General features: G+C 49.0%; 1 protein-coding gene across 6 annotated transcripts in view; it reads left to right on the forward strand.

The window, feature by feature from the left end:
- The window catches only part of NDRG3 (NDRG family member 3), a 126320-nt gene that overhangs the window by 95958 nt on the left and 5662 nt on the right, over positions 1 to 24700 (forward strand). For all 6 annotated transcript variants that reach the window (XM_038369726.2, XM_038369728.2, XM_043495681.1 and 3 more), the window contains 9 exons: positions 13326 to 13431; positions 14491 to 14611; positions 15132 to 15194; positions 15517 to 15577; positions 16660 to 16746; positions 17156 to 17212; positions 19563 to 19666; positions 20518 to 20583; positions 21667 to 21718. In XM_038369726.2, the coding sequence (XP_038225654.1) occupies positions 13326 to 13431; positions 14491 to 14611; positions 15132 to 15194; positions 15517 to 15577; positions 16660 to 16746; positions 17156 to 17212; positions 19563 to 19666; positions 20518 to 20583; positions 21667 to 21718 (717 nt within the window). The remainder of the gene's footprint in view (positions 1 to 13325; positions 13432 to 14490; positions 14612 to 15131; positions 15195 to 15516; positions 15578 to 16659; positions 16747 to 17155; positions 17213 to 19562; positions 19667 to 20517; positions 20584 to 21666; positions 21719 to 24700) is intronic.

Consider the following 24700-nt stretch of genomic DNA (forward strand, 5'->3'; position numbering starts at 1 on the left):
TCACTACAGGACAGAGTTAAAGTTGTGTGGGTGCTTTCATTGCATTTCCACACCTTCACATGTTTGGATTTCTTTTATGTTAGCATTTAACTCTGTATTTCCTGAGTGTATAATGGTTGCACTGGAGATAATTACAGTAATTACAGTTCTTCCCTAAATCACTGATGTATGCCTTCCACCTTAACTCTGTCTTAAAGTAGCTTTTAGGGCTGTCAAGCAATTAAAAAAATTAATCGTGCTGTTACCATTTATTTAAATATTTTTGGACGTTTTCTACATTTTCAAATATATTGATTTCAGTTACAACACAGAAATCAAAGTGTAGAATGCTCACTTTATATTTATTTTTATTACAAATATTTTCAGTGTAAAAAACAAAAGAAATAGTATTTTTCAATTCACCTAATACAATTACAGTAGTGCAATCTCTCTCTTATGAAAGTTGAACTTACAAATGTAGAATTATGTACAAAAAAACTGCATTCAAAAATAAAACAATGTAAAACTTTAGAGTCTGCAAGTCCAATCAGTCCTACTTCTTGTTCAGCCAATCGCTCAGACAAACAAGTTTGTTTACATTTGCAGGAGATAATGCTGCCCTCTTCTTGTTTACAATGTCACCTGAAAGTCAGAACAGGTGTTCACATGGCACTGTTGTAGCTGACGCCACACGATATTTATGTGCCAGGTGCGCTAAAGATTCATAAGTCCCTTCATGCTTCAACTGCCATTCCAGAGGACATGTGTCCATGCTGATGACAGATTCTGCTCGATAATAGTCCAAAGCAGTGTGAGCTGACATGTTAATTTTCATCATCTGAGTCAGATGCCGCCAGCAGAAGGTTGATTTTCTTTTTTGGTGGTTCAGGTTCCACATCGGAGTGTTGCTCTTCTAAGACTTCTGAAAGCATGCTCCACTCCTCGTCCCTCTGAGATTTTGGAAGGCACTTCAGATTCTTAAACCTTGGGTCGAGTGCTATAGCTATCTTTAGAAATCTCACATTGGTACTTTCTTTGCGTTTTGTCAAATCTGCAATGAAAGTGTTCTTAAAACTAACGTGCTGGATCATCGTCCGAGCCTGCTATAACACGAAATATATGGCAGAATGCGTGTAAAACAGAGCTGGGGGACATATGCTTCTCCCCCAAGGAGTTCAGTCACAATTCTTTTTTTAACGAGCATCATCAGCATGGAAGCATGTCTTCTGAGACGGTGGCTGAAGCACAAAGAGGCATATGAATCTTTTAGCTCATGTTCCTCTTAGTGGTTGGCTGAACAATAGGTAGGACTGAGTGGACTTGTAGGCTCTAAAGTTTTACATTGTTTTGTTTTTGAGTGCAGTTATGTAACAAAAAAAAATCTATATTTGTAAGTTGCACTTTCATGACAGAGATTGCACTACGATACTTGTATGAGGTGAATTGAAAAATACTATCTTTTGTTTATCATTTTTACAGTGCAAATATTTGTAATAAAAAATAATATAAAGTTAGCTCTGTACACTTTCTAGTCTGTGTTGTAATTGAATCTCAATATTTGCTATTACCATGTGCAGCTGGACTCTGTTCTAGTGTAAAGTGACACTGTCGAGGTCGGGAGGCACAAAGTATGACTATGCTGTTCTCGTCTGTTTTCAGAGTTCATGTACTTGCTATTTTAACACACACACGTGGTTGTTATGTTTTTAAAGCTGTACGATGCCTTGGCCGTGTCCTTGGCTTTCACATCTTTCATTGTGCTGCTGGCACATGCTGTGCGTCAGCTTCAGAGAGAGCCCTTCTGAATACACCATTTATGCACAATATAGCTGAACAAAAAACAATTGGGAGTTGTGGGAGAATGATTGCAGGGAGTGGAACTGCTCAGTTGTCACTCCTCTGTGGTCTGGAAGTGCACTTGCGAACCATATGGGCCCTTCATATATTAGCCCCCTCTCGTGATGGGAATCTGAGGCCAGGTCTACACTATAAACTTACACAGCATAACTATATCGCTCAGGGGTGTCCCTGAGCTATGTGGTTATACTGACGCAGCCCCTGGTGTAGACAGTGCTATGTCGATGGGAGGGCTTCTCCCATCAACATAGCTACTGTCTCTCGTGGAGGTGGAGTAACTACTCCAACAGGAGAAGCTCTCCTATTGGCATAGTACTGTCTTCACTGAACCACTACAGAAGTGCAACTTCACCGGTGTAGCTGGGTTACTGCAGTGCTTAAGTGTACACCTGCCCTCCCAGAATTCTTCCCTTCAGAGATGAAGGAAAGACATGGCGTGAGTAACCTTGGGGGAGAGAGGAATTTAATCGCTGAACAGTGGATGGTGAACTTCATTACAGCATGTTCATGGTTCCAACAGTCACCTGGAGAATTTCCTTTGTGTTGTAGGTTTCAGAGTAGCAGCCGTGTTAGTCTGTATTCGCAAAAAGAAAAGGAGTACTTGTGGCACCTTAGAGACTAACAAATTTATTAGAGCATAAGCTTTCGTGAGCTACAGCTCACTTCATCGGATGCATTTGGTGGAAAAAACAGAGGAGAGATTTATATACACACACACAGAGAACATGAAACAATGGGTTTATCATACACACTGTAAAGAGAGTGATCTCTTAAGATAAGCCATCACCAGCAGCAGGGGGGGAAAAGGAGGAAAACCTTTCATGGTGACAAGCAAGGTAGGCTAATTCCAGCAGTTAACAAGAATATCAGAGGAACAGTGGGGGGTGGGGTGGGAGGGAGAAATACCATGGGGAAATAGTTTTACTTTGTGTAATGACTCATCCATTCCCAGTCTCTATTCAAGCCTAAGTTAACTGTATCCAGTTTGCAAATTAATTCCAATTCAGCAGTCTCTCGTTGGAGTCTGTTTTTGAAGCTTTTTTGTTGAAGTATAGCCACTCTTAGGTCTGTGATCGAGTGACCAGAGAGATTGAAGTGTTCTCCAACTGGTTTTTGAATGTTATAATTCTTGACGTCTGATTTGTGTCCATTCATTCTTTTACGTAGACTGTCCAGTTTGGCCAATGTACATGGCAGAGGGGCATTGCTGGCACATGATGGCATATATCACATTGGTAGATGCGCAGGTGAACGAGCCTCTGATAGTGTGGCTGATGTGATTAGGTCCTATGATGGTATCCCCTGAATAGATATGTGGACAGAGTTGGCAACGGGCTTTGTTGCAAGGATAGGTTCCTGGGTTAGTGGTTCTGTTGTGTGGTGTGTGGTTGCTGGTGAGTATTTTCTTCAGATTGGGGGGCTGTCTGTAAGCAAGGACTGGCCTGTCTCCCAAGATCTGTGAGAGTGATGGCTCGTCCTTCAGGACAGGTTGTAGATCCTTGATGATGCGTTGGAGAGGTTTTAGTTGGGGGCTGAAGGTGATGGCTAGTGGCGTTCTGTTATTTTCTTTGTTGGGCCTGTCCTGTAGTAGGTGACTTCTGGGTACTCTTCTGGCTCTGTGTTGTAGTGATTGAGAGGAAAGGATCTCAAACTTCTTGCTAACTAGAGCTGTCTTGCTTTGCTGTTACAGCAATGTTTTGGATCCATACTGGTCATACAGCCAGCCAAGAGCTCTGGTGGCTATTCGGACTTTCTTTTGAGAGGGGGGTCACGCTTAGAGGCTTGCTGTGTGAAAGGGGTCACGAATACAAGAAATTTGAAAACCACTGCTCTAACAAAACATATAACCTACCATGACTCCTTGTGGGTCTCTACTGGGTAACCTCTACTGGGTCACCAATTCTCTACTCTACCTCTACTTTACCTCTACTCTCTAGTAACCTCTGCTGGGTCACCAATTCTCCTAATTTCAACAAACTACTCATCTCAAAATATTTCTAGTATTATTATTCCTAGCTAAGAGATGTTTGGTTTTCAGCTAGCAGTGGCTGAACATATAAAATGGCTGACGGCAGAACTGTAAAGTTCTGGGGTACACACAGGGGGTTCAAATTCCAATGCAACACAACCAGCTACACTGTGGCATGACTACAGCTTGTCTGTTTACACTAGGGTTTTACAGCATGTTAGCTATCACACTGCAGAGGTGGAGACATGGCCTTTAGTCTGAGGTGACTGAAGCAGAGGCTCTTCCGATAAGTGGCTTCCTTTCAGGCAGAAGACCCCAATGTTCACCTCCCCAATTGCATAGTTAATGCTAGTTGAAACACAGGTGTAGTGGTGGGGTGGGCCCTTGTACCTGCAAACCTCTTCTGGGCATGGATCTTGGGGCTGCTCAGAGTCAACCTCCATTGTTTATGAATCTCCACTGTCCTCAGAGTTCATCATTGTCCTTTGATTTACTCCCATTCTCCAATACACTTTTAATTTTGAGCAGATGATTCAACCCCTCCCATTCTGCTGGACCTTCACCCACTGGTATCCTAACTCAAGACCCGGATACCTGGATTACATAATATGGTGTGGGCTGGTGGATTAAAAATAAACACTTCCTTTGAGGCTGATGGTGGCTGGCACCTTCTCCAAAGGGACTTCCCAAGCCCACATTAAACATGTACTCCTGTGACTTGCTTTTCTGACTCCAGGAGTGCAGGATGTGCCAGTCACTCATGACTCAAACGGACACTGCAGACAAAACATGAGCCCTTACTGCTGCAATTTCCAAACAGCTCTTGTTCAATGCACTCTTCCTGTTTGCTCCCTGCCAGCCTCTCTCCCCTCCTGGCCCTGTGATGGGGAGCGCTCTGAGGCTAACTGAAACAATCCTCTTTTTGCATTGGAATCAGCCTTCCTTTTTCACGCCACCAGCGGTGTTGCCTGTTGGAGTCAGAGCCTGAGCTTCGGGTCAGCTTGTGGTGCCAATGTGAAGTATAACGAGTTGTGCCTTGCTGTGGCTTATCTTCATGATCTGAGCTATTCTTGTGGTGGTGTTACCCACGTAATCTAGGGCATCCCGCCTATACCCTACCAAGGGCTCAAGGCGTGACCCGGTCTGTGGAACCTTTTCCCAGTGAAAGAGCCTTACACAGCTGTGCTCTAAACATCTACTTGTTAGCAGTATACAAAGAACACCTATGCCAAACAAATCTCTTATGCTCATCACTCCCAATGTTCAGACAAACTTCACCCGATGGCCAGTCAGGATCCACTCGGGGGTTCCCAATGATGCCTCTGCACATCACTGTCTTGCAGAGGGGTAAGAATTCCAGCAGCTTGATGTTGAATTACAGTCCTGGAATGGTTCCCAAAGAGCTTTTTTTTTATTTGCATTATATAGGTAAAACTAACTACTTTCAAAAAAATGATTAAACCTATCACATTATCCCACATCTCTAATTAACAAAAATTTGAACCAATTACACACTGGCACCTACATGTCCTCCTGCCTGCTTAAGTCTTTTACATTTTATTTTTTATATTTAAATTGTAACACATTTGTGATTTTTTTGTTTGTTCAAGCAGATGATCAGCATAAAAGCTCTGCTTAGAGATTATTATACTATTTGTTGAGTCTCTGTTTAGATCCTTCCTAAAATTTCCCAGAACCTAGGTGTCTTTACTTTACAACCGTGGTGGTCATAACTTTTGTTAGGGACTTTCCGGGGGAACGGGGGAGAGGTGCTTTATCAGCAGCAGAGCATTCTTTTTCTTTATTATTTTAATGATGAACTCCCTGAGATTCACCCAAGGCTGGTTTAATATCGGGGGGAGGGGGTTGATCAGATCCTAGGCCTACAGTGTTATGTGGCCCATAGAGCTAAAATAGCACTGAGTGGGATTAAAGTAACTTTTACTTTATGCAGAAGAAAACACTTCACCCTTCTCTAGTAAATGTGTTTGCTGCGTTTTTAATAAAGATGGCTGTGACATTACCCAGGTACAATCTGGACTGATGGATGGCTGTATCCCCTCAATTCTCCAACCGGTGGTGCCTTTTACATTGCTTTGCCACAAGAGCAACCACTCCTGGTCTGCTCCCAAATAGCCTCCAGCATGTAAATTGCTCCCAGTCCCAGACTTTCCCCCCAGAGCTGTCTCTTATACTACCCAGCACTCTCCTGGACAATACAGGCTCATAGATAGTCAGTCATTTCATTAATAGAAAATGATATGCACAAATCCTGTTATCCCAGATGAAGTTTCCCAAACATTTCAATCCAAACATGCTGGTTTAGATAAAACAATAAAACAAATGTATTAATTAGAGAAAGATAGATTTTAAGTGATTTCAAGTAGTGAGGCATAAAAGTCAGAATTGGTTACAAGGAAATAAAAGGTAAAACACAACTAATACCTAACTTAACAAGCTAAGTGAATTCAAAACAAAGGTCTCTCTCACCACAAGTTCCAACAGTCTCAGGCCTTGTCTACACTACACGGTTTTGTCGGCAAAAGGGAGCGTTTGCCGACAAAACAGGGGAGGTGTTCACACACAAAGCTACTTTTGTTGTCAAAACTCTCCTGTTTTGCCTACAAAACAAAACCACCTCAATGAGAGGCATAAAGCTTTTTGTGGCGAAGTTTATGCGTCAAAGTGTCAGTGTAGACGCTGCCGTATGTTATGTCACTATAACTAGCCTCTCCTAGTATTCCACTGTGACACCCTGGAACCCCCTTATTCTTCCTTGAGTGATTACTCATGTTGATTCCAAGTAGGTGTGTGTGCGCGCCACGTGCACAGTCGTCAGAAGGTTTTCCCCTTAGTGGTACCCATTGGGTCGGCTGTGGAGGCCCCTGGAGTGGCGCATTCATGGCGGTGTATATAGGTCCCTGCTGAACCACTGCTTCTTCAGTTCCTTCTTACCGCCAGTGACCATTTCGTTCCCACTAACATTTCATTCCTGTCTCAGAGATCAGGTCATGCCTTAGTCTCAGGGTTTCAAGCTGAAGCCTATGCCAAAGGGAGACCCACATGACTCCTGTCTGAAGTGCCAGGGAGAGGCATACTAGTCAGACAAATGTAAAATCTGCCAAGGCTTCAAGCCCAGAACCAAAAAGGAACTGGACTTTTGGCTAAAACTCTTCCTGATGCAGTCAAACCTCCACCTCTAGCCGACCCAAGCCTGGCAGTTTGGTGCGCAGCACGCCGGTCTTGGTGGGGGAGGGTTCGGCGCCGAGAAAAGACTCCGCTAAGGACTGTCGGCACCGCCATTCCCTGACGCTGAAGACCTCCTCTACTGCAAACACCAGGCACCGTTCCCATTCGCCAGTGCCACACAAGAAAAGGGGAGCGGACAGGGAGAGTTCCCCCACTAAAGTAACGGAGCAAGCAGGCACCTGTGGGGTGCGTCACATGTTGGGACACCCGACCTCGGCCCTGCCTATACCAGCACTGTTGACTCCAGCCTTGCGGGGAGGTCTGTCGAGTACGGTCCTGGTGGACTTCCTGGTGTGGGAGGACCTGGAGGAGGATATAAACCCTCTCCTCCTCCCCCCGGTCCATGCCAGATCCATTTGAAGTGGCCAGGGACCTGATCGTGATGACGGTGCAGTCCACCACTCCAACACCGGCTCGCGCGCTGGCCCTACAAAGAGGCACCGTGTCCTCCAGGAGCAAACCTACATTGATGTGGCACCAATCACCATCGCCACGGCACTGTTCCCTGGCACTGTCTTGGCCCGCACTGCCCTGGTCACCGGTATCAGGCTGCTTTGTGGCGGCAGACTCCTATGCCTCTAGGAGGGACCAGTACTGATCCCAGCACTGATCCCGACACCGCTCAGGACAGGACGAAGGGTAGCCATTGCCTATGGTGTCCTGGCCTCCACAGTGGCAGGGGCCAGCCCAATGGCCCTTTTGGACACAAGCCCAGGGCCTGGGCTCCAGGTCCCTGTCAGTGGCTTCGGAGGTGTAGATCCCTCCCTCTGCCACCTCGGTGACCCGGGAGCCTTTGCATGGACAAGAAACAGACACCCAGGTTAGCGCCGGCACTGATGCAGGGCCCAGCACTGGCACCAGTACAGAGACTGGCATGATATCGGGAACCAGTGCTGTCCCCAGCACCACTCAAGGGGTAGCCACACAGGGATCCCCGTGAGCTAAAGGATCAAGAAGACCCAGTGCCCCAGAGGGCATCATCCTCATCCTCCCCTCCACCACACTGCCTGCTGTGGACACCAGGAGGGTATCAAGACCTGCTCAGAATGGTGACCCAGAACCTGAATATGCAGGCAGAGGTGATCTCAGAAAAGACCGATCCCATGTAGGACATTCTGGCCTCTGAAGAACCTTCGAGATTGGCTCTGCCCCTCATTAAGACAATCCAGAACTAAGGTGTTGTGGCAAACACCCGCCTCTATTCCCCGCATGGCTAAAGGGATAGAATGCAAGTACTTTGTGCTGTCTAAAGAGTATGAACTCCTATATACCCACCCGCAGCTGGGTACTGTGGTGGTGAAGGTGGCTAACCACAAGGAACGGCAGGGACAGTTGGGACTGACCCCCCTCAAGTCCCAGGAAGTTAAAAAGCTGGATGTCTTTGGTCAGAAGGTGTACACCACCACGGAGGCTCCAGCTTTGCATATCAAACCAGCAGGCGGTCCTCAGCTGTTGTTGCTACAATTCCTGGAACACCTTGTCCAAGATCCATTAATTGCTTTCGGAGAACCCCTGCTCCGAGTTCTGGGCACTCATGGAGGAGCGCAAGGTGATCACAAGGACCTGCCTACAGGCATGTTGGACTCGGCAGATTTGGCCACTCACACACGATGGCTACCACCATAAGATGCAGCTTCTGTCTTCAGCTCTCGGGGCTCCCGCATGAGGTCCAGAATACTATCCAGGACCTACCCTTTGACTGTTCGGGACTCTCTTCAGAGCAGATAGACTCTAGGCTCCATAGCCTTAAGGACTCGCGGGCAACCCTTAAATCCCTGGGGATTCACACGCTGGCCCCCCAAAGGAAACTGTTCAAACCTCAGCCCACCCTACACTTCTACTCTGCTCCTCTCAGGCAGGATTATAATAGGAAGCGGGACAGGAGTAACAGGAGGCACCCATCTCAGTCCTCGGGCCAGGAATAAAACCTCCAGGAATACGTCCAACCAAAATTGGCCACCCTACCCAGTGCTAGGCTGCTCCTTTGCAGAAATTGGGCAGAATATCAATTTACACCTTGGAGCACTGGAGCCTAATTTTAAGGATCCTGCCTTGAAGTGTGACAAAGCTGTGGGTTCCGTAGTGAGCCCTGGTTGCCTTTGAGAACGTGTGGAGCAAGCTGGGGATTGTTTGGGCCGTAATGTGCACGGCGGCTTTGTTGTGCTTTGTTTTTTTCTCCTTTACCTAGTACATGGGAGCAGCAGCATGTTCCCACCTGGAACAGGAGAGAATTGTAATCACTCACTCCAGGGCTGGCTGGGGATGGCCTTGCATCTGATCATCGAGGTACTTACCGACAGCGGTCAGAAGTGGAGAGCTCAGGTGCTGGGTTTCCAGAAGGAGTGTCAGCAAGCTGGCCAACCTCCAGCAATCAGGGAGGGAGGTGGCACCATTTGCTGTTCATTGCCCAGGACTTTGATCTCTTTTTACCTATACCACATTTGGCCACGATTTCAGGGTCACATCCAAATTCACTCTTTAAAAAAAATTCAGACACTTTTAAAACTAAACTGTGCATTAGCTTTGTTTTGATGGGTTATTAGTTGTGGTGTGCCCAGTTTAGACAGCTGTAATTCAGGACTGGCTGGGTGGAGGCCAGGGGGTTCTGTACAGTGTCCTGTGGCTGCCTCCATCACTAACATGGAGATGTGGCCACAGGAACAAGCCCCAAGATGCCGTCCTTCAGGTGTGACCCAGGCAGTCCTGCCATGTCGTTCAAAACGGAGCGCTGCATGCTGAGCTCTGCCAGCTCCAGGGGCACCGTCTCTGCATTAGTGAGTTGAAGACAGCTGCAAAGCACTCCGATTTAAGCCACCAAGGGCTGGTTCTCTGGGCAGTGTGTGGATGTCTCTGCAGCTCGGGGCCCGCTGAGCACTGAGTGTTGCTCCAGCCCCTCCACGGAACAGCTGCGGAATTTTCTCTGTCTCTCTCTCATGCATCCTGCTCAAATATCTAGGCACTTCGCAAGAACAAACAAGACCCAGGGAGAAAATGTCAGCATGTTTATCCCTCTGCTCCTGTTATGGGTGTTGTGTGAGGCTGAAGTATGTGTGAGATTGTGATGATTAACTGGTATTGTGATAGCACCGTGGGGCCAAGGCCACATTGTTCTAGGTACTGTACAGCCTGTAACTGATGGTCTCTGTTTGCCATCTAAGGAAGATTACAGTGTAATCTAAATTGTGTTCATGTGCACACCGATAATGTTGTGGTAAGGCTGCATCAGAGGTGGGTTGTATATTTTCATGAGGGGTGATGGCCATTCTGGAAGTCTGGTTTCTGATGGCTGTCTTTTGAATATATGGTTGTATCCAGGGTTACATTCCTCACCTCTACCATGCCACTGTAAACTTTGTTTCTGTATGATGGGTAAAGTGAAGATTTTGTTAGTTTTAGTACAAGTCACAGACAGGTCACGGGCAATAAACAAAATTCACAGGAGCCTGTGACCTGCCCATGACTTGTACTAAAAATAGCCAGAGGGTAGGGCTGGGGTGGGAGGGGGGACTGATAGCATGAACACCTCCACAGGGTGGGGGTGAGGGGGCACAAAGCCCTGGCTGAAGCCGTGGGGCGGGGCACACAGCTCCAGCCCCAGCCACGGGTGGGGATGCACGGCCCCGACCGAAGCCGTGTTGTGGGAGAGTGCACGGTCCCGGCTTCAGCCCCAGCCATGGGGCAGGGGCACATAGTCCCGATTGCAGCCATGGAGGGAGGGCGAGCGCACACAGTCTAGGCCCCAGCCACAGGGCAGGGGCGCACAGCCCTAGTTCCGACCCTGGCGGCAGCCGCTGATAGCTGAAGCCGAAGGAGTCACAGAGGTGGGGTAAAGTCGTGGAATCCGTGGCTGCCATGATCTCTGTGACTAAATCATATCCTTAGCGATGGACACATTAGCAATGCTGAGAGGGAAACGAAGCTGAATTCCACTCCCATTCTAATCCCCCTATTCCAGTTGCACAGAACTTTCTAGGAAATTACTCTGAGGCTGAGATTTTCCATGCTTATGCTTCCACCCAAAGCCAATTAAAAATGTGTTTTAAATGTGGACTGTTTGGGGTTCTACAAGCAGGCAAACCCTCTCTCCTTAGGGCTTTCCTACATCAGGAAAAAGGTTAGAGGTCAGACTGGGGAGCCAACCCCTCTGTGACTTCGCCCGTGTTCAAAGGCTTGGTCTGCACACAGTTACGCCAGTGTAACTGCAGGTGTGGCATGAACCGATTCCATTAAGTGCCGCTTTGTGATAAGTGCTCTTCATTGGTTCAGCTTGCCCATGCTGCAAGCTCAACCAATGCAAACCCAGTTTAACCACTGTGCAGACAGGCTGCAGGAAGTTGCACTGGTTTGATTAAATTGGTGCAGCACAACACCTTTGTTAAGCTGGTGCAGTGTGTGTAGAGCAGGCCTTGGAACTGTTGTTAAATGGGTGCACAAACTGCATGCCTGCAATCCCTGCAGAGCAGGAATGTGGCCGTGTTGCACACACGTAGCACGGCAATCTGTGTACGCTGCTCTCTCCTCCATGCATCCCAAACGTTCCCTAGCTGTGCAGGGTGGCCAAGTGTTCTGGTAGAGTGTCTCACTTCTGGAATACCATGCGGTTTGTCTCTTTGATCTTGCACCCTTCCCATTGCATTCAGCTGATTTTATTGCATTTCATTTATGTTATTATTTAACATATTGCTGCAGTCCTGTGGTTAAGACATTGGACAGGACCGAGTTCGGAGTACTGTAGCCAAGGCCTAACTGACTGGCTCTTGGGTACTGCAGTATGGCAGATATAAAAGCAGGTGGATGACTTGAATAGATGAGACTAGATAGGCAGGGAGGCTGGTAATTGGTAGACTAGAGTCTTCCCTTTTTCTGTGTTTCGGAGGGAAAACCTTGGCCGGCTGTCCTGCAAATGGACTTTAAACTCCGCCAGGAACGCCTGCAGTTGAGCCGCAGTCTGGAAGGATGGTGCTGTACTGGCTGTTGGGGCAGTTGCATTCAGATGCTTTTAGGCACCTTGGCTTTGATGCCAGGAAGCCAGCAGGCTCAGCCATCAGGGATCCAGGGGACGTGGACAGAGGCAGGTTTGATTATCTGTGAACACAGCAAAGCATATGAAGGGCTATGCCCCCTGTGGGGAGGAAGGCAACTCAGGTTCTGGGATGGACATACTCTTCTGCATTAGAGATCTCGGCTCTGATATGTAGTAGAGTTTGAACGTGCTTATCACCAGCTCCTCAGTCTGACTGTGGTAAATCCTGTAAGTGATCCTCTGCCTTGTCTACAAATCACTCTGTTTCTAAAACAACCTCTTGCTTTTGGTCTCCAACAATTAGGCTTGTTGCCCGTTCTCTCTGGCTGTTCAGTTTGAGAATGGCTTTGGTCACCGTGCCATTTCCTCTCATCTAGTGCGAGCCTGAGGCCTACTTTGTGCACATTTTGTACCAGAGTAACTGTGCTGGGTGGGTGAGCTAGTTATACTGGTGGAAGCCTTAACATAGATGAAGTTAGACCAGTATAAACATCCTTTATTCCCCTTCCTGTTCAGGAATAGCTATATGGGTAATAAACACCTTTATAATAGTGTAACCATGTCCACGCCGGGGGATGTGCCACTAGAACTGCAGGGAGAGAGCTGGGGAATCCCACAGGCTGTGGTGTGAGGTGTGCAGGCTGCTTGCATTTCCAATGTTAAATCCTCGGAGGAATCAGAGCGACATACCCACTCCCTGGGGTCGCTGCGCCGAGGCTGGGGGTGCCGTTACCACAGGAATGCTGTTTGGCCAGCAGGCACAATGCTATTGTGAATGTGCCCATGCAACAGTCTCTCTGTTGTGTGGGTTCCCCTGTGAAAACGTCTGAGGAGAAGCTGTGTTCTGTTAATTTCTAACCTTGTACCAGCATGTGACCAGAAAGACCCTGCTAAAGTGACTGAAAGGAGACCTTAATGTTGCAGACAGCCTGGTCTCAAACCATCATCCCAGCTGTGCACCAGTGAAGTGTAATAACTGCCTGGTAGCTGTGGCCAGCACTGGCTCTGCAGAGCAGTGAGCGAGATGGAGTGGGAAGTACTGTGGGATGCCTCGCCCTGGGCAGTCATGGGGGTAGGGCTGTGACTCTGAGGAGCTGAGAGTTCATGTGGCTTCCCCAGTGTTAGTGGTCCCTGTGGGAACAGGAGTAGATATGAAACATACCAGGACTCCTGCCCTGGGTGCCCCTCTCCTCCCTCTGCCCCTGGCTGTGTCGTCCCTGTAGTGAGACTGTTGTCTTCTCTCTGCAGGAGCATGACATCGAGACAGCTTTTGGAGTTGTCCATGTCACCATGCGGGGCACCCCAAAGGGGAAGAGACCTGTCATCCTCACTTACCACGACATTGGCCTCAACCGTAAGTCGTCTAGCTCCAAGGACTGACTCGCACTCCCCCATCAGCCTGTATTGGCTCTAAAGGGCCAGTTTTAAGGCAAGACTCAAGAGTCTTAGTGGTCCCTGGGAGCCACCTGGTCCCCTGATGCAGAGAGCACAGAAATCAAGCTGGCCTGGAGCTGAGATGGGGACAGAGCACGCGACAAGGCCTTTGTCTGGAGTGTAGCTCTCTGCATAGGGTGACCAGATGTCCCGTTTTTATAGGGACAGTCCCATTTTTTGGGACTTTTTCTTATATAGGTGCCTGTTACCCCCCCCCACCCCCTGTCCCGTTTTTTCACAGTTGCTATCTGGTCACCCTATCTCTGCAGGCCTTGAAGGCCCCGGTGGGGGGAGTCTCAGTGAGGATGCAGAGCGGCCAGCAGTTCAGTCGAAGGCCCAGCTGAGTTGAGCACTGACTGATGGAGCTGCCTGCCCGAGGCCTTCCCACGTGCCGCCCCCTCCTTTACGGAGAGGCCGGGCAGAATAGTTAGCGGCAGACGTGGCATGGTGCTGAGAACCGCTCTAAGGCAGGCACTGCTATTATAGGTCCTCATCACCCCAGCCCCTCTTCCAAAAGGTTTTACCCCCAGGAGCTTCCCAGGCCCCTCACATAACTGCTCTTAGGAAAAGCCCAGCACCTGTGTACATGAGTAACTAGGATCTCTTGGTCTGGCTGCAAACCCCAGTGCTCCTCAGTCCTGTGTCCTCTTACTATAGACTGCGTCTGTGTGAGCTGTGCAATGCAGTGACTGGCTGATTGGCTGGGCAGTGAGGGTAGCTTGCGATTGTTTCTGCCCCACCCCCTCCCTCTGCTCTCCCAACACCAAACACTCCCTAGATTGCTGTCACATAGACTTTAACAGACCCCTGGTCACACCATGCACCACCAGACTTCGGGTGTCTAAACAGTGCACAGCAGCAATGGGGTTTCCAGAGCAACCTGTTTGGGTCAGTGCAGGCAGGTGGCACTGCTGTTCCAAGCATAAGTTGTAGCAGTATTTGGGCAGGGTCCAAGGCTCACTGGGCATTTCTCTTGCAGACAAATCCTGTTTCAATGCTTTCTTTAACTTTGAAGACATGCAGGAGATTACCCAGCACTTTGCTGTGTGCCATGTGGATGCGCCAGGCCAGCAGGAGGGAGCTCCCCCTTTCCCGACTGGGTAAGAACTCTCAGAAGCCCCTTCTCAGATTCCAGGTGTGCTCAGGGCCTGCTCATATCAAGATGCTATTTAATCCAAATGGGGCTCCCAAATGGTCAGCCCTGGCGGTAGGGGGAGGGGAAGCTGGGGAGGGATCACTCCAGCTAGCAGGGTCTCTGTCCCCTGGAGCCGAGGAGGCACTTGCATTGCTAAGAGCCAGTGCTGGAAGCAATGCTGCTGGGAGCTTTCTGATTTACCACATGATCCCAGCCGCCCCAAACTAATATATAGCTGGAGTTGCTCAGTTCATTCTTCCATTCTCCAGCATGGGATCTATGCTGGACCGATCTCTGTGAACACAGCTTACGGGGCGGGATCCGTAATATGCCATGCTGCAGTGTCACTGCACCGTAGTTACCTGAGCCCATGCCGTTCGAACGCTCCTGCCTATTGGAATGCCATCGGAAGGATGGTGTCTGTGTCACCTCTTGTGGTCAGTGTTTGGAGGCTCGCTGATTCCAGCCTCTCCTTTGGGTTTCAGGTACCACTATCCTAGTATGGATGAATTGGCTGAAATGCTGTCTGCTGTTCTAACCCACCTGAGGTGAGTGTGCAGAGAGGCCCAGGCTGAATCCTGTCAGATTATTGCAAGAGGCCAGGCTGCCATTCCAGCAGCTCCACCTGTGCTTCTGCGGGGCTCTGCTTGTGCTGCATGCAATGGACAATGGATGTCCCAGGCACTTGCCCAGCCCAAACAGCCTTGGCATGGAGTGACACGTTCCACCGCATGCTGCTGTGTGACTGCAGGGCCCAAAAGAGAAAAAGCCTTTGATCCAGGCGAGCTGGTCTGAGGTCTGGATGAGGTGGGAGTACCCAGGGCTTGAGTTTAAAGTGTCTCTTCTGACTCTGTTGCGTCTGTATTTCAGCCTGAAAAGCATCATTGGGATTGGAGTTGGAGCTGGTGCTCACATCCTCAGCAGGTTTGCAGTAAGTAGTTTTTTTTTTCCACCCTGCCCCCACTAACCATACTGCCTCTTTGCAGGGTATAGGCAGAGAAGCTGGGATTTCAGGAGACATCCAAATGAAAGCTGCTTAGGGTACCTGAGGGGTTAAACAGAGCCAGTGTTGCTCTACAGCCTTGCCAGACTCCGGGGGAGTGCCTGGCGTAGGGATGCCATTACAGTCAGTTAATTGCCATTAGATGCTGGAGAGGTCAGTGGGGTTGGGGATTGGCCCCTTGCACATGTAGGAGAGGAGACAAGTAGATGCTCCGTGGTCACACTGTACTGAATCTCATCTCAGCGTTCATAGCTAGACCATTTCTAAAATCTGCAGTTCAGACTTAGAGCCCCATAAACGGCTTTCCTGTGCTCAGTCCAGTAATCCAAGGCGGATAGGAAATCCAGACTGAAAGCTGTCATTGTGGGTCTCCAAGTGCAGCCATGGATGCTCTCGCTTCCCACAGTAAGCAGTCTGGGTTCAGGTTCTAGCATGGTCATGGTATTAGACAGTGTCCAGCTGCCCAGAAAATGGACATCTCAAGTGGTTTTAACGTGTCTTGGTCTCTTCCCCGTGGGCAGGTGCGGTGGCAGAGCTGTGTGGGCGATGTAAACGCAATATCTGAGTTCCCCATGCCTTTCTCGAGGCAGCTTCTTTCCTTCCATCAGCGGATTAAAACTGAGAAGACTCTAGATGTAACTATATTCCCCAAACAGTCCCTGCTGAGAATTCTGGATGCTGACAACGTGTCCCGTGCCATGGGCAATTTACAGGAGGCTGGGTGTGGCTATGGTTAAGGTGTAGCACTGGAAATGTCTTCCTTCTTTGTTATGGACTCCCTACATGTGACCCTGGCAGTCACTTCGATTTTCTTGCTTCCGTAGGATGGGGTGAGGCTGCTGCCCTTGCTCTGTGAGAAGTGTTGCTAGCAATTATCCAATCAGGGTTTCAGTTACAGGTTCTCCTCTTATTTTGTTGTCTCTGACTCTCTCAGGGAGTTCCCCAACCATTGTGCCTCCTGGTCCCCTGGGGCCCCTCACACTGAGTGTGCTGTGTTTCTCTCCTTGCAGCTGAATCACCCCGACCTGGTGGAGGGGCTTGTGCTTATCAATGTTGATCCATGTGCAAAAGGCTGGATGGATTGGGCAGCAGCCAAGGTGAGACTCTTCTCTCTCTCTGTGCATGAGTGCTGCAGACCATACTGTACAAGTTACAGAGCTAGGCCCCGCAGGCTGGGTTCTCAAACGAAGCAGGGCTGGGATTGGTCATGCATGACAGGGAGACCCTGGAATACTGCAAGTGATGTTGGGTATCACCAGTTAGCTCAGAGTCAGTACAGCACTCAAGGCCCTAGCGTGGCCAGGGGGTTGGCACGTTTCTCTCGGATGTGCTGGTGAACTCTAGGGAGCTGTGTTCTGTATGCTTCTATGGCAGGAGCCAAGCCCTTCCGAAACTCTAGGGGCTCACTCCCTGTACCTAAAGCTAGTTTGGCCTTTACAGTTTTTCAGTCATTTGTTGCTAAGTTTCTCATAGGAATTTGCATGAGATGTTCTTGTTACTTTTCAGTTTTCAGGCTGGACGACCAACATAGTGGACATTGTCTTGGCTCACCATTTTGGTCATGTAAGTAACCTGCAGACTGCAGAGCTGATGATACTAGGCAAGGTGTAGGCCTTATACTTTGTACTCAGCTGTCCTTCAGATCTTGAGATCTCTCTGAGCCAAACAAGGGTTGCCACAGGTGGTGCCAGGTTTTCTGCTGGGCAACCCTGCAGCCAGGACTTTGCACCTTTAATGACATTCATGCAGATTCTATTACCTTACCTGCCCTGCCCACTCACTCCATTCTCAGTGTCAGGCAAGGCAGTAAAATGTGAACGAATTCCACTCTCTCCTGCTGAAGAGCTGATTTCCTAAACAACCCTGTCCCCTGCCTGCACCTAGGAAAGGAATGGTAGGGTCGTGTGGCATATGCGGATGCCAGTCTCACAGCTATGATGCCATCCAGGCATTTAGAAGCTCTCTGAGAAGCAGCAGCTTTATAATAGGCCACCAGTGCAAACTCAGGTCTTAAAGGCTCTTTCCTCACAGCTCCCTTTCCTCTGTGGTCCCAGTGCAGAGCAGGTCTCCGCTGGCTTCTGGAGAAAAGCCAGCAACAAAGGAAGCTGTCCACACTCGTCACCATAAACTCTTATATTTCTTGGGAACTTATTTAGGGAGCAGCTCTGAATTTGGGCAGAACTCAGGAAATGTTTGAGCCCATCTCTTGCATGGCCATGTGCAGTGTTTTTTTAAAAATGTAGTAATCTGGGTGAGTTCTTTACAAACAAACTCGTTATTTTATAGTAAACGGGTTTTCCAGGCCAGTGTGTTCCAACAGAGCCTTTTGTGTGCAATCCTTCTGCTCCAAGTGTCACCACTTAGCAGCTGTTCCTCTGTTGTCTTTTGCTATCACTGCTACTTAGCTTTGAATCCTGCCCTGAATTCCCCCACTGGTTAAGAGGTCTGAGGAATTTAAATGAGTGTCTCAGAAACAGGTTCAGTTGGTGAAGTTACAGATGTGCCCAGCTGCTATGAACAGAGGGTGTGAGTGGCAAGTGAGCCTGCAAACAGGGCTTTCCTGCCTTTCCTGGGCTTGTCAAATCCACACAGGGTCAGACATTTTGTTGGCCCAACAATTAAGCTTTTCCCAGTCCCTGCAGACCCTGTGCTGCTGGTCTGTCCATGGAAACTAGTGCAGTGGGCACCTGGTGCGTGTTTGCCCTGACTGTCCTCCAGATTTGCCCAACACAGCTGATAAGAAGGAACCAGCAGGTTCCTTTGTGTTCAGTCTGGAGACATTTTGCTTGCTATGAGAGTTGGGAGGACAGTGGGACAATGTGTCCAGCCACATATCAAGGCACTAACCTGCCCTGCTCCCCCGTCAAGCTTTTCCTTTTGACCTCAGGGACAGCAGCCCTGGGCTGCCCTCAAGGCTCTTTCCCCCCCCCCCCCGACCTCGGGCAGCAGGGCCGCATCCTGCTGAGCCATTCCCAAACTAGTTGTTGCAGAAGGGGGAAAAACAGATCCATGGGTCTTGGAAATAATGATTCTTTCTAGATGCTGACTGGTTCTAGGTAATTTCTTACCAGTCTCTCTTTCCAGCCATGGCTGGCTTTCTCTCAGTCAGGACCTTCCACAGAAGTACAAAGTGATGCTTCCCCTTGTCTTCCTAGGCAAAAGAGCTTTGCCTAAATAGGCTTTCCACTTATATTCAGTTCCCGGAGACTTCAGCTTCCTTGGCGAAGGACCCATCTGTCCCAGCTTGCAAGAGCTCTGGCCCTTGTGCCTGTCCAGTGATGGCTTCTCCTCTCTCCTTATATCTTCCCAAACTCCCTGTTTTGTCCCCAGACTCGGGATGACCTCTCACTGTTCTTCCATTCCTGTGGGCTTCCCATCCCCCTGCTGATTCGTATGTGAATGGGGCTGCAATTGTTTTGATTCCACCATGCCTAAATTACACAGGACACAGCCTTCCCTCCTAGCTGGGAGAAATCCTGTTCTCTCCCTTTGTTCTCTCCCACAGACTTGAAAGCATAATATTAGTGAGGCTTAGTAATTCCTCGTCTGGTCTTAATGCAGACATTTCACGAGGATATTAATCACCACCGTGTGACCAGTTCACATATGATACCTTCCACGCCCCTTCGACACAGACTGTCACTGATTACCAATATAATCATGTTGGTAAAAGATCATACCCCTAATGGACCTAGTTCTATCAGCAAAACTTGTAGTGTAAATCAGTCCTGAGTGTGGTTTGGGATTTTTACCGTTTGCTTTATCAGCGGAATGAATTGCTTATCTGAACCCAGCTCAGTAATTTGTTGCACATTCAGTCAAGTTCATTTCTCAAATTGCATTTTTAAATGTATAATAGTAACAACGAGGTTGATCGATGTCTTTTTCTAAACTCCTCTCCCCACATGTGCAGGAAGAACTGCAGGCTAATCTGGACCTGATCCAGACTTACAGACTCCATATTGCACAGGACATTAACCAAGAGAACCTTCAGATGTTTCTTGCCTCGTATAACAGGTACAGGACTCTATTCTGCCAGTGCGTAGAAGTCCGATCTCAGAGTTACCCTCACGCCTTGTGCATCACTGGGTACAAACAATATTGCAGCAAATGTAACACCAGGGACCAAGGGAGGAATCCATGGGGGATGAATAGTTCAGCTCCAATGGTGCCCTCAAATCTTTCCTAGTGTCTCCTAATACTCTTCAGTGAGTTTCTTCCACAATGAGCTACTCTGTGTGAAGCTCCCTACAGAGCCCAACCCTTCCTTGACTTCAGCTCACGGCCCTGGACTCTTGAAACTAATGATTTTCTATTACAAATCGAGCCTCCTCAGCTTTTATCCCCAGATCAGCCTTTCTGCCCAGATCAGCCTTTCTGCCCTCCGGGGCACTTCAGAAACAAGCTAAGCCCCGCAGAGTGCTCTGTATTCAGACATGGAGGCTCAGGAGCACTCTACGCCTGGAAAAAGGGCTCACATCCACCTGTTGTTTCCCCTCATATCCTCTCAGGTTTTGACCTGTAAGTGAAAACCGGTGCTCTGCTGAGTGAGCCACCACCACCTCTGTGGGTCAGGCCCAGGTTGTTTCTGAAGCTCAGAGACCAGGCCCTGTTTCCTGACTTATTGCTGCTCCTCTGAGCAGCACCTGCATGTGGTGTGGGACATCGTGCTGCATTTTCAGACGAGGCTCACAGATTCCTCTGTGCGTGACCTTTGTCACTTTGTATTCTGGCCTCCTTTGGGGAGGCTGAGTCCTCTCGTTCCATGGCCCTCTCTCCAGACGGAATCCACAGGATCTCATTGGCACCCACCACATCTGGATTACCTGGGTTAGTCTGATGGAGAGTTGTTCTCCTTTGTCTTCCAGCCGCAGAGACCTGGAAATTGAGAGGCCAGTTCTGGGCATCGGTGAAAACACAACAAAAACATTCAAGTAAGTTGCTGTGGATCGATCTGTGCACCCGTTTCAAACTGCAGAGTTAGTTCAGCAGAGAGGCTGCTGCTTCTCGGCAAGAGACCCAAGAGCCTGAATGCTGAGAAAAATTCAGCAGCACTGGCTCAGGATGCAGAAATATTAATCTAGAGTGCGGTGTGGTGGGGGCACATCATGGCTCCAGGGTTAAGGAGCCCCTTAAGAAGGAAATACCTTTTTGTTGCACATGGATGACAGTGTCCCCTCCCCAAGCTCACAGCACTTACTTAAGGAGCAGAGGTAATGTTCTGTTACTGGGTTCTAAGCAGTTCTAAGTAGCTCCTTTAGGAGATTTCTTAATGTACTTTTCTCTCTTGATTTTTTGAGATTTGAAAATTGCCTCACTTCTGGGTTCTAGCAAAATCTAAGACCTAGGCTAACTTTAAGTTTACTAATGTTATTTTTTTAAATTTTTGAATACTCAGTCATAAGTAAGGCTGTGACCCCACCCCCAGCAGCTGGAGCTTTGGTGTGGGAGGGGGTTGGGGTACAGGAGCAGGTGAGGGTTCTGGGCAGCGCTTAGCTCAGGGGGGCTCCCCGGAAGCAGCCAGCATGTCCGGCTCCTAGGTGGAGGCGCAGCCAGGAAGCTCCATGCACTGCCTCTGTCTGCAGGTACCGCCCCCGCAGCTCCCATTGGTCGCAGTTCCTGGCCACTGGGAGCTGCAGAGTGGGCGCTCGGGGTGGGGGCAGTGCGCAGAGCTCCCCAGGCTGCGTTTCTATCTAGGGGCTGCAGGGACACGCCAGCCACTTCTGGGAACCCTCTGGAGCCAGGTAGGGAGCCTGCCAGCCCCCCTGCATCCCCGAGCAGTAGCAGGGGTCCCAGGCCATGCACTGCTGCCCCCCAGCAGCAGGGGTCCTGGATCCCACACCGCTCCCCGCCTCCCCCAGCACCAATGGGGGTCCCAAGCCATGCTCTAAACTAACAAAGGTTTTTGAGAGGCTAGAGGAGAATAGAACTAAGCTGGATCCATGAAAGCTATGAATAGATTAAAGGTCACCCAGACGCACTGCAATTAATGTACTTCTCTGCTGGCTTTTGCCCAGGTGCCCTGCCTTATTAGTGGTTGGTGACAGCTCGCCTGCCGTTGAAGCTGTGGTACGTATACAAGTTCTCTTTTGCACTGGATGCTCTTCTTAGTCCCAATGAGCAATTAGCAACCCCCCACCCCACCTACTGTCTCATGGACCGGCTAGTATTCAGGACTCACCCAAAATGTCTCACAAAAAGGGCTTGTCTTTTATTTATATTAGTCAGTAGCGCTGCTTGTGTTTCCCAAAGGAAGAAACCAGGCTGCATGCCCTGAAAGTTGAAAGAGCGGTCAACTATTACTTAGAGCAGTGGTGTGCAAACCAGGGAGTGCACCCCTCTGCGGGGGCTCAAAAGATTCTCTGGTCGGTGGGGGGGGTCATGAAGAAACTGGGATCCCATGGGGGAGCAGGATAAAAATAGAGTGGGTATTGCTGGGCGGGAGTGGGATTAAGAAAAATAGTCCACCCACGCCGCAAACATGAATGCCCCGGCCAGCAGCCACTGCTCTCCAGCCGCCCAGCTCTGAAGGCAGTGCCGCCACCAGCAGCAGCGCAGAAGGGTGGTAATGGGGTGCGACAGGAGGGGGCGCGATACATTCCATGAATGGTAAGGGGGGGCGCGCCTGGAAAACTAGAGAAAACTCCTGAGCATTTCAGGAGCTCTAACAGCCTCCTTAGGGACAGATCTAAAGGGAGTTTCAGCTGAGAAGTTACGGGTGTATTAACTAAAGCCCTTGTTCCTGAGCATCTCAGGGCTCACTCAGCTACGGCCATGGCAGTTTCAGTGACCTGTATCTTGCAACAAGCCCTTAATGTAGATCTGTAGGGCTGCTATATGGCGCTAAGTTCACACCGCCGTGGGTCCCTGCTCTCTTCCCCAAGAGTCCAGGTCGTGCACAGGGTTTGATTTTGCAACAGTGATAGTGTCCCCAAGTTTCAGAGTAGCAGCCGTGTTAGTCTGTATTCGCAAAAAGAAAAGGAGTACTTGTGGCACCTTAGAGACTAACAAATTTATTAGAGCATAAGCTTTCGTGAGCTACAGCTCACTTCATCGGATGCATTTGGTGGAAAAAGCAGAGGGGAGATTGATATACACACACAGAGAACCTGAAACAATGGGTTTACCATACACACTGAAAGGAGAGTGATTACTTAAGATAAGCCATCACCAGCAGCAGGGGGGGGAAGGAGGAAAACCTTTCATGGTGACAAGCAAGGTAGGCTATTTCCAGCAGTTAACAAGAATATCTGAGGAACAGTGGGGGGTGGGGTGGGGGGGGGAGAAATAACATGGGGAAATAGTTTTACTTTGTGTAATGACTCATCCATTCCCAGTCTCTATTCAAGCCTAAGTTAATTGTATCCAGTTTGCAAATTAATTCCAATTCAGCAGTCTCTCGTTGGAGTCTGTTTTTGAAGCTTTTTTGTTGAAGGATAGCCACTCTTAGGTCTATAATCAAGTGACCAGAGAGATTGAAGTGTTCTCCAACTGGTTTTTGAATGTTATAATTCTTGACGTCTGATTTGTGTCCATTCATTCTTTTACGTAGAGACTGTCCAGTTTGACCAATGTACATGGCAGAGGGCATTGCTGGCACATGATGGCATATATCACATTGGTAGATGCGCAGGTGAACGAGCCTCTGATAGTGTGGCTGATGTGATTAGGCCCTATGATGGTGTCCCCTGAATAGATATGTGGACAGAGTTGGCAACGGGCTTTCTTGCAAGGATAGGTTCCTGGGTTGGTGGTTCTGTTGTGTGGTGTGTGGTTGCTGGTGAGTATTTGCTTCAGATTGGGGGGCTGTCTGTAAGCAAGGACTGGCCTGTCTCCCAAGATCTGTGAGAGTGATGGGTCGTCCTTCAGGATAGGTTGTAGATCCTTGATGATGCGTTGGAGAGGTTTTAGTTGGGGGCTGAAGGTGATGGCTAGTGGCGTTCTGTTATTTTCTTTGTTGGGCCTGTCCTGGAGTAGGTGACTTCTGGGTACTCTTCTGGCTCTGTCAATCTGTTTCTTCACTTCAGCAGGTGGGTATTGTAGCTGTAGGAATGCATGATAGAGATCTTGTAGGTGTTTGTCTCTGTCTGAGGGGTTGGAGTAAATGCGGTTGTATCACAGAGCGTGGCTGTAGACAATGGATCGTGTGGTGTGATCTGGATGAAAGCTAGAGGCCTGTAGGTAGGAATAGCGGTCAGTAGGTTTCCGATATAGGGTGGTGTTTATGTGACCATCGCTTATTAGCACCGTAGTGTCCAGGAAGTGGATCTCTTGCGTGGACTGGTCCAGGCTGAGGTTGATGGTGGGATGGAAATTGTTGAAATCATGGTGGAATTCCTCAAGGGCTTCTTTTCCATGGATCCAGATGATGAAGATGTCATCAATGTAGCGCAAGTAGAGTAGGGGCATTAGGAGACGAGAGCTGAGGAAGCGTTGTTCTAAGTCAGCCATAAAAATGTTGGCATACTGTGGGGCCATGTGGGTACCCATCGCAGTGCCGCTGACTTGAAGGTATACATTGTCCCCAAATGTGAAATAGTTATGGGTGAGGACAAAGTCACAAAGTTCAGCCACCAGGTTAGCCGTGACATTATCGGGGATACTGTTCCTGACGGCTTGTAGTCCATCTTTGTGTGGAATGTTGGTGTAGAGGGCTTCTACATCCATAGTGGCTAGGATGGTGTTTTTAGGAAGATCACCAATGGACTGTAGTTTCCTCAGGAAGTCAGTGGTGTCTCGAAGATAGCTGGGAGTGCTGGTAACGTAGAGCCTGAGGAGGGAGTCTACATAGCCAGACAATCCTGCTGTCAGGGTGCCAATGCCTGAGATGATGGGGCGTCCAGGATTTCCAGGTTTATGGATCTTGGGTAGCAGATAGAATACCCAGGTCAGGGTTCTAGGGGTGTGTCTGTGCGGATTTGTTCTTGTGCTTTTTCAGGGAGTTTCTTGAGCAAATGCTGTAGTTTCTTTTGGTAACTCTCAGTGGGATCAGAGGGTAATGAGTCCCCGAGGACTCCAGTCATTCCCAGCTGGCAGCAGGGGGAGGTGGCA

This window comes from Dermochelys coriacea, chromosome 13 (genome assembly GCF_009764565.3).
Source record: "Dermochelys coriacea isolate rDerCor1 chromosome 13, rDerCor1.pri.v4, whole genome shotgun sequence".
Lineage (NCBI taxonomy): Eukaryota > Metazoa > Chordata > Testudines > Dermochelyidae > Dermochelys > Dermochelys coriacea.